This window comes from Mustela putorius, unplaced genomic scaffold, assembly GCF_011764305.1.
Source record: "Mustela putorius furo isolate JIRA1106 unplaced genomic scaffold, ASM1176430v1.1 tig00003869_pilon_pilon_pilon, whole genome shotgun sequence".
In the NCBI taxonomy this organism is placed as follows: domain Eukaryota; kingdom Metazoa; phylum Chordata; class Mammalia; order Carnivora; family Mustelidae; genus Mustela; species Mustela putorius.
In genome coordinates this window covers 29,767,428-29,776,834 of record NW_025422021.1, presented here as the reverse complement: position 1 = coordinate 29,776,834, position 9,407 = coordinate 29,767,428, and the positions used below count along the sequence as shown (strand labels likewise).

The following is a 9,407-nucleotide window of genomic DNA, read 5'->3' as shown; positions in this document are numbered from 1 at the left end:
GATGTGGCTTCTCTACATTTTATTGTGGAATTTGTTGTCAGTCTTCAGACTGCTCTCGTTTATTTACTCAGATGTGAATGATACCTAGTTGTAAATGTGGGAGATGTCTTCCTCTCTGCCATCTCTACTAAGTGATTAGGTCACTCTCAATGTAGCCTTCATCTTTGTTTCCTGCACCTCCTTAATACATCAAATCCGCTATTATATCCCACTCTTATTTCCTTAGATGCCTCTTTATTAGTTTCAAATACTAATAAAACTAATAGTTTAAGGCTGACTGCACACCTGAAGCACCTGGGAGACTTTAAAAAATACTGATGCCCAGGGCTCATCGGACTAATAAAATCAATCTGTGGGTGTGGGTGCCAAATCCACAGCATGTTTAAATATCTTCCCAGGTAATTCAAATGTACAAACAGAACTGAGGAACACTGAAGTAGAATGTGCATTCAGTAGTACTCAATTGGGGACAGGCTTATTGCAATAAATTTAGGACACTTTGTTAATTTTTTTTTCCAGATAAACATTCAGTGCCCACCCCCCACTCCCCCACCCCCCCCACCCCCCACTCTAGCAATGTCTTTAGATATTTTTGCCATGACCACGGGTTGCATCTATTGGCATCTAGAGAGTAGAGGCCAAGAATGCTGCTAAACAGCATACAATGCACAGGAGAGCTTCCCCAACAATTACCAGCCTCAAAATGTCCACAATGTAGAAGTAGATAGATCCTGCTTTGGAGCAACATTAACGAGTTTAAGAAGAGGAAACAGAGGGACGCCTGGGTGGCTCAGTTGGTTAAGACGCTGCCTTCGGCTCAGGTCATGATCCCGGGGCCCTGGGGTTGAGTCCTGCATTGGGCTCCTTGCTCAGTGGGGAGCCTGCTTCTCTCTCTGCCTCTGCCTGCCACTTTGGCTGCTTGTGCTCTCTCTCTAACAAATAAATAGATAAAATCTTAAAAAAAAAAAAAAAGAAATAGAATTAGAACTAAGCACAATTCTGTTTACATGTAAGGATTATACTGATGTTACAACTGACAGAAGTCTAAAAAAAGTTTTATACTTGAAGCCAGAGAACTGCAGTTTGAAGTGTAGTATCTATAACTGAATTTTTAAGATAGGCTTCAGTACATTTTCAATGAAATTCAAAACATGCAGAGTTCAGTAGAATGAACGTCGAAATTTCTTTCATCTATGAAATGTGGCAGGAATAGTAGTTAACCTGAAAGTTCTTTCAGTTTAAATTCTGCAACCCGTTTTGATATTTTTAATCACAAACTTTTTGACAATGATCACAAGGAGTCAAACAGAAACATATGTGTATATATATATACACACACACACACACACGTATACATATATGTATTTTTATATATCTATGTATACATACATATATACATATGAAGATATAGATTTGATTCTACACACACTGGAATCAAACCAAATTCCAGTGCTGGGTCTTAACACTAGCTTTGTAACCAAAGCATGCACCTCTGTTTCCCATTTTGTCTACTACAAAATGAGGGATGTAGGTCAGATGATCTGAATGGTCTCTTTCACAGTTAATGTCCATACAGTAATTCCTAAGCTCTTGTCAAAATACAAATTCCACAACAAAACCTATTTCTTAGTGATAGGTCAAAATTAATTTCAATGGCTCAACCTTATTTTAAAAGGTAGAAAATTTATGTTTAAGATGGATAATTTTATGTAGGATTTCTTTATGGAGTCCTGAGTAAGTATGAGAAAAGTGATACCTATGTTTTCTTACTATAGTACATAATCAACTACTTTCCACTATTATCATTAACAGTCCCTTGGATCATGTTTTCTGAACCTGAATCTTGCCGTAACATTTCATAGAAAATATTTTAATTGGCAATTACGGCTTCTCATGTTGCTTCTGATTCTGTTAATGGTAAAAGAGAGCCCTGCCACCATGTACCCTAGCTCCCATACAATAACACATAGCCATAGCCATTTTTGGGACTAAGTATCCTTTTCAACCTGTAGGTGGCACTTCAGAATTGTTAAAGCCAACATTGAAATTTCAAGGGAATAAGGCTCAAACAGTAGGGCAAGGTAGCAAATGCCTGAATAAGCAACACGTATGGTAGAAACGAGAGTACTGCAAGACCATGGACCAAATAATTTTTTGGTGGAGCTGTCCTTTGCATTGTAGAATGTTTAACAGCACCCCTGGTCTCTACCTTCTGGATGCCTAAAGCACCACCCTTTTCTCCTCAGCCCCATGCTGTGCGGAAAGTATGGCCAGATATTGCTAAATTTGTTGTGGGGCAAAACTGTCCTCTTTCAGAACGACTGAGAAGGAAAAAAGAAATAGGCAAACAGATTTATAATTATACACAGTAGGACTGATCTCTCTCACACTGCTGAGTGAACAGGAGTGAGACATAAAAATGAACATACCATATACGGTTTCATATAGCATAAAGCATCAAAACAAACCAACCATATTCATCGCAGCAGGAAATCAGGATAATGGTTACCCTCGGGAGGGACAGTGAGGGGAGAAGTGCCAGTAATGTTGTCTTGAGATGGGTGCTGCTTACATAGAAGAAAATTTATTGAGCACTTATGATACGGGGTATATATTTGGAAAAGTGCACTTATTAACTTTGTAGTTTTCATAGTGAATGAAAACTCTGCACCCATTACTCTCTGAATTATTGAGCAACACTTAGCTACATGTTAACTAAGCAAAGTTTTAAATCAAGCTGTGAGCTAATTATCTCCATGTGTTCCTTTTAAAAAGTCACTTAACTGAAAAATACAGGAAAAATCCATTTCTTTAATTCATTTCTAAGCAGTTACTTGCTCTTCTGAGATTCCTACTGGCAAAAGCCTCACAAATCTAAGATGATTCTTTTTAAGCTTAAAAACTATAGATAAAAGCTATAAAAACAAGGTCTGTCACAAATGAGGCATTTCTGTAAAGTACCATAGTTTTTATCTCTTACTAAAATGGAGAAATATGACTTAGCAGCTGAGGCACTGTTTTGTCAAAATAACCTATATTTATATGCCTCAATCCAGGAGTTAAGGATCCTTTTTTGAGATCCATATTCTTTTACATATATAGTATTAGTCCTTATTTTTCTGCACAAACATTACTTCAAAGTAATACATGCTCCAACACTTAGCAAGTAATAAAATTGAAAGCTACTGAATCTAGAATTCGACTGCATTTTAAAAAAATGCTTAAAAATAAGAAACTACATTAATCTTTTTAAAGAACTCTATTTTAAACATATTGCAATGAAAAAACACAGATCCAAATAGGTGATTTATTTTTAGAGAAAAATAAAACAGGTTTTTCCAATAAAGGGAAGAATAACAATATGAGATCATGTCCTGATTACATGTCAATTACCACATTTCATACAATGTGGATGTGATCAACATGTATTCAATGATAGTATGAATAAACTGTTGAGATTTAAAAATTACATACCACTTGCCAATGCTGTAAATCAGTAAGTGTCGAAATAAATACCCAGAAATAAGTAAATTTTAAAAACTGAAGCTTTTGACAGTGTTTATAGATCAACCCAAATGGTACATACAAATAGTACAGCTGATAAATTGACATTACTGTTAGTTTCCACCTAATTTTTTTATAATATGGCTGTCTGGTGTTGCATTAGTGAAGATGCTTCCTACAACCACATGGGTACCCCAGAGCCTATGACGAATCACTTTGCAGCAGCCAAGATCATCCACAGAGAATCCTAAATGTCGATAGCGTTCATCTGTTTCAAAAAGAGTGTTGTTTGTATATGGTCCAAAAAACTGGAGGAGATAAAAGTGATATTCATTAGCAAGAAAGACAATGATGTAATAGTTTTTATATTAACATGAATACACACCTATTTTGATATTTCAAATATTTAAAAAATCAGAACCTAAAAAGGGCAGTTTTTAGGTACTGCATGTGACCAAGCACTTCCTCTTAATCCAATACCTGTGCTTCTGGAAATGTGAAACCAATAATCTAGCAGATTACATGCTATCCTGAACCAAACACCTAACATTATACAATCTTTCTAGATTTTGACTTCGAAAAGAAACAGTATATAGTTTCATTATTATTTGTAACTGAAAGCTATGCCCAGAATTTAAAATGCGACCACAACAGTGGTTCTTGTTTTCTTCAAAGTATAGTGTCAGAGACATACTTCCTGGAAGTTAACGTTTATAAATATTTAACACCCATATTTTCTTAATTCTAAAAAGTCTTCTTTCTTAAACTATGACTGCTAATTTGTAACTACGAAATTCATTAATGTAAAAGTATTTACTAGTGAGAATGAAAACTAATAAAGACAGAAAAACTTAATTGTCAGTGACTGGTCCCTCAAAGGTTGTGAATGGAACTGATTCAAACTGGTACTTCTTTGGATAAAGTTGTAAAGTTTAAAAACTGTTAAATAATAACTTTGTTAGAAACAGATCATTTAACAATTTTATAATAAAAAAAATTCCTACTTCAAATTAATCTGGTTTTCAAAATGTAATTACTCACTGCCAAACCAGATGATGGGTCAATAAAGTCAGCCCAATAGCCTTCTGCTCGAAGAGCATAGCAAATTTCCTTAGCACCATTAATGAACTGCAGAGAAAAAGGAAAAAATGTTCTGAAGATAGCATCCTTACATACTGTTGAAATATAAAACATTTTTAAATATCTTTTGCTTCAGAGAACTCAGTAAGATTAATAAGGAAATACAACTAATGATAAATTAGATATAAAGTCATAAATTATTTATGCCAGTCCAAAATATAGTTCATTTAACACTTTCATTTCCTTCAGAAAGTCTAACTTGTGTATTTTTTCTACTAAATTATTCCTTATTTTAGGAACAATTTCTAATAAATTCTCTGCTATTAACTCCCAAATTTGCCACAAATTGGAAAACACAGTTACTATTTTTGTATTATAAAAATAAGGTAAGAAAACAAAATACAATGAAAAGATATGAACCATTCATTTGAATGTTGTTTAAAAATGTTATTTGTGGGGTGCCTGGGCAGCTCAGTTGGTTAAACAACTGCCTTCAGCTCAGGTCATGATCCCGGGATCCCGGAATCAAGTCCTGCATCGGTCTCCCAGCTCCACAGGGAGTCTGCTTCTCCCTCTGACCTTCTCCCCTCTCATGCTCTCTCTCTCTCAAATAAATAAATAAAATCTTTAAAAAAATGTTACTCGTGTTACAAAAACACATCTATTCATGATACATAATTTTCATTATACACCCTATTTTTTGTACAGTATTTATTACAAACCATGCATCTGTATCACCTATTCAAAATCTTGGTCTCACCATTCTACTTTGTAATTCCTATGATGTTTTTACTACCTTTCTCAGAAGTCTAAGCAGTGAAAAAGACAGTAACAAATATTAGGACCAGATTATTGTGTTTAAAAAAAAAAAAGACAACAACCCATAAATGTTTAAAAACAAGGGTACAGATCCATTTCTGGTCATATAGAATAACAGCTATCAAGCTTGCCATCTGCTGAAAGCTGTAAAACTGACTAAAATATATGAGACAATGGTTTTAAATCCTGAACAATAGTGAGCCAAAACTGTAATTTTGGAGAGAAGGGCAACAAATTAGGTGATGCCCATATTTGTTCCAGCTGTCTGGAACACTGTCATAGGGCAAAGGAGAAGATTCCAAGCAAAGTGATGGTGTCACTAAGCTAAGGAGGTAGAAAGGGAAGAGTTCTACTAAAGCATCTGAAATTTGTGGGTTAGGGTACTAGAAGAGAGAGGCATAAATCGGATTCCCCAGCAGAATGCAAAGTAATTCACACTGGTACAGTAACCAAGGGTAGAGCTGTGCACTCCCCCAAGCCAAGATTCCTTGAGGAATTGCCCTCACAGAAGAGTGCTAACTGGCATCTGAGAGGTCAGTAGTGTCACCAGAGGTGGTGCACAGCTAGGTAACATGAATTTCTGGTTCACACAAAGCGCTAAGACTTCACTGAGCATGATGGGCATTTAGCTGAGATCCCCCAAAGTTTATGCCTGAGGAAGATGGGCCCTATCCTAAATTAAGAGGTTAGCAGCTTGCAGCCTGAAGGTCAAATCCAGCTGGGTGCCAGTAAGTGCAATATGGTTTCAATGGAATATATCCATGTCTGTTCATTTATATATTGTCTATGGCTGCTTTAACAAAATGAGGGTTGAGTTGAGTAGTTAAGACCCTATAACCTATAAAGCCTAAAAATTTACTATGTGGCTCTTTAGCAGGGATCAGCAAACTTTTTCTATATAGAGGAAACAATTTAAGCTAACTTACTTTCTCCCAGCACTTCCTTGTAAAATAATGAAAAACATTAATATTGTATTCTTTAGTTTATCTTCATACTTAATATTTATACTTATTGTTGAATCTCATTAATCTTAATTCTTAAATAAGAAACCAACTAAATATGGTCTAGAAAAGTCATTAGAAAATACATCAATTTAATAAACAGAAACAAAACTAAACTACAAGAACAAAACAATACAAATATTGGTAAAAGTATTTCTTTTAAGATTTCTGCTCAACAGCAAACACTGATATGTGGTGGAAAAAACAACAATAGATTTAAACTACAGAACATAAAACATCTACTGACAGTAAACTACAGGTGGTTCTAAAATAATCACTAACATACTAAAATAGATCTTCATCCCTTTAGTCATTTATAAAATTAAAAACAATAGGACATTTCAAAACCCTGAAATTGGTTATAAAAAACTGACATTTATACCGGGGTCAGTATCAAATGAGGTTCAGAATGTTTAACTCATTGGAAATTAGGACCAATAATGCGATGCACATTTGGGAGTGCTCTAGTGACAAAATGATAGCAATGGTAAGTATATATGTATTAGTAAATACTGCCTTAGTTGGTAAAGAGAAAAGGTTTGAGTTACTGCCTGAATTTCAACTCTCTAAATTCAGATCTCTTTAAAATCAGACAGTTCGTACGCCTCTCTGTAACTTCCTTATTAACTAGCATGCACCCTGCTCATGATCATGATAACATGGGATTTTTTTTTTTAAGATTTATTCATTTGACAGACAGAGCTCACAAGTAAGCAGAGAGGCAGGCAGAGAGAGAGGGGGAAGCAGGCTCCCTGCAGAGCAGAGAGCCCGATGCGGGGCTCAATCCCAGGACCCTGGGATCATGACCTGAACCGAAGGTAGTGGCTCAACCCACTGAGCATTCAGGTGCCCCTATGTGGGATATTTTAATATGAAGTCAAAAGTCATCATCCTAAGAGATTCTGTTCAGTATATAAATGATAATTTACAAATGCAGAGAACCATATATCCAATCCTAAAGAAAATATTTAAAAATTCCTAATATTACTTTACATGGAAATTAGCTAACTATATTTGAAAAAAATTCCCTTAACTAAAATACCCAAGTGAGCTAATCTTTACCTGACACACAGGCAAAGGGATATTTTCATATCTTACAGAAACTCATAACCCAATATCAAACTCTTAAGACAATTATATGTTTTTGTATTTTTTTAAATTGAAGACTTTAATTTACCACTTCACATTACTCAGGTTGGTGAAATAGAAAGAAATGCTAATAATATCCAGGGTAAGTAAGTTATGGTGACAACATATATACTAGGGCCATCTAGGCAGCATCCATCAAAACATAAAGTGAATATACAACCTGGATTCACCAATTCCCTATTTAGAAATCTACAGATGTAAGTGTGCGCATAAAAATATATGCACAAATATATTCACTGCCTATAACAGCAAAAGTTTTTCAACTTACAAATTACTCAGGGAATTTTTAACATAAAAAATTTATGGTTTGCTCATGAAATATAATACTATACAGATTTTACATAGTATAAAATCTGTAATGCTATGGAAAAGTGTCAAAACATTTTTTAGTAAAAAGCAAAGGACAGGAAAAAAGTGGGTATACAATACATTGTTACTGTACTGTAAACTGTTAGAGTTTATTCCTTGAAGACTGGAGTAGTTTTCACTTTTTACCTGACTTGCTTTAAGAAGAGAGAGTGACAGGTAGGAAGAGTTAATTTTATTTTTGCCATTTTTATTGTATTTTCCAAAATTCAAAAAAAATCTGAGGAAAGTACTAGAAAGAATCTAAGTTTTTTGAAGATATTAAAAACAGAAAATGATGGCATTTTTATTTTAAGATGTATGTCCATACTAAGGACTTTTACATTAGCAGAGAATTAATAAATGCTAAAAAGATACCCATCATTTAAAAATGCTGGTTCACTGGTATTTAAACATCACAAAATTTAAATTGTCAGCAATGGAAAAAATTACCTTTTCTAAAAGCATTTCTCTTTCATTTTCTACCTCTTCGCTCCAAACAGTCATATCATTCTTTGTTTTCTGTGTTATAGTCAGAATCATTAGTTTGTTGGTAGCTCCTTCTGGAAACAGTGACTCAAAATCTATATAAAAGAATAAAATTCCAGAGAGCAAATAAGTTTTTTTTTTCTTTTAAAGAAGCAGTACATAAAAGTAATTCTTACAAAAGTGATGGGTAAGTTTAATTATTGTGGTACATGTTAGGTTGATAAACGCATAATATTTTTGAAAAAATTTGAAGAGAACTTTTGGTTAACTTCTGCTCTTGTTGAACTGAAATACTGCTGTCAACAATTCTGAAGAGCAAATAAGGTTACTTGTTATTGGTCTTGTAATCTTCAGATGAAGTATTAAAATTTTCTCAGTATTATGTATTAGTTCATGAAATTATAGCTACACTAATCACCGAGAAGTAGAAGGATTTCAGGGAAAAAGTACTGACAAGTCTATACAGCTATGAGGGGATATCTGAAAGACCCTACCTTGGCCATGTAATCTTTTCAGGCCAGACATATTACAGTATTAAGTTACAAAGTAATGCAATGCCTATGGAGTCCATTATTTAACATTTAAGAAAATTAGTGACATTATATAATACAGATTAGTGTAAATGTATGAAGCACACTGTACCTCTTCGCAGCAATTCTGGACAAGTCTGGATTGCACACTCTACTTTGGCGTTTTCAAAGTAAGTTTCTGCACTGCTGATTTCTTGTTCAACAGGTGCATTACTACCCTAAGAGGAACAGAACATAAATAAATGCTGGAGTTCAAATAAAATATCTGATCTGTTACAAACCTGTATTCCCTGAAAAGTTTAAAAAATAATTAACTGGAGGTGGGGTAATAAAGATTTAAAAATTTCAGAATGAACATATAAATATACTATATACATATGTACATAGATATATATAAACATACATATAAATATACTAATATTCTAAGACTTGATATGAGAAGTTGGCTAAGCAACTAAAATGCCTAAACTAAAATATATATTATATATAA

The 9,407-nt window shown here is 34.1% G+C and overlaps 1 protein-coding gene across 5 annotated transcripts in view; it reads right to left on the bottom strand.

Moving 5' to 3' along the window:
* Nucleotides 1-3,293: 3,293 nt before the first annotated feature.
* MMADHC (metabolism of cobalamin associated D) overlaps nt 3,294-9,407 on the bottom strand; it is a 29,567-nt gene continuing 23,453 nt past the window's right edge. For all 5 annotated transcript variants that reach the window (XM_045066618.1, XM_004743823.3, XM_004743821.3 and 2 more), the window contains 4 exons: nt 9,030-9,135; nt 8,352-8,482; nt 4,546-4,632; nt 3,294-3,812 (listed from right to left, as the gene is read on the bottom strand). In XM_045066618.1, coding sequence (XP_044922553.1) covers nt 3,618-3,812; nt 4,546-4,632; nt 8,352-8,482; nt 9,030-9,135 — 519 coding nt within the window. In that variant the 3' untranslated portion in view covers nt 3,294-3,617. The remainder of the gene's footprint in view (nt 3,813-4,545; nt 4,633-8,351; nt 8,483-9,029; nt 9,136-9,407) is intronic.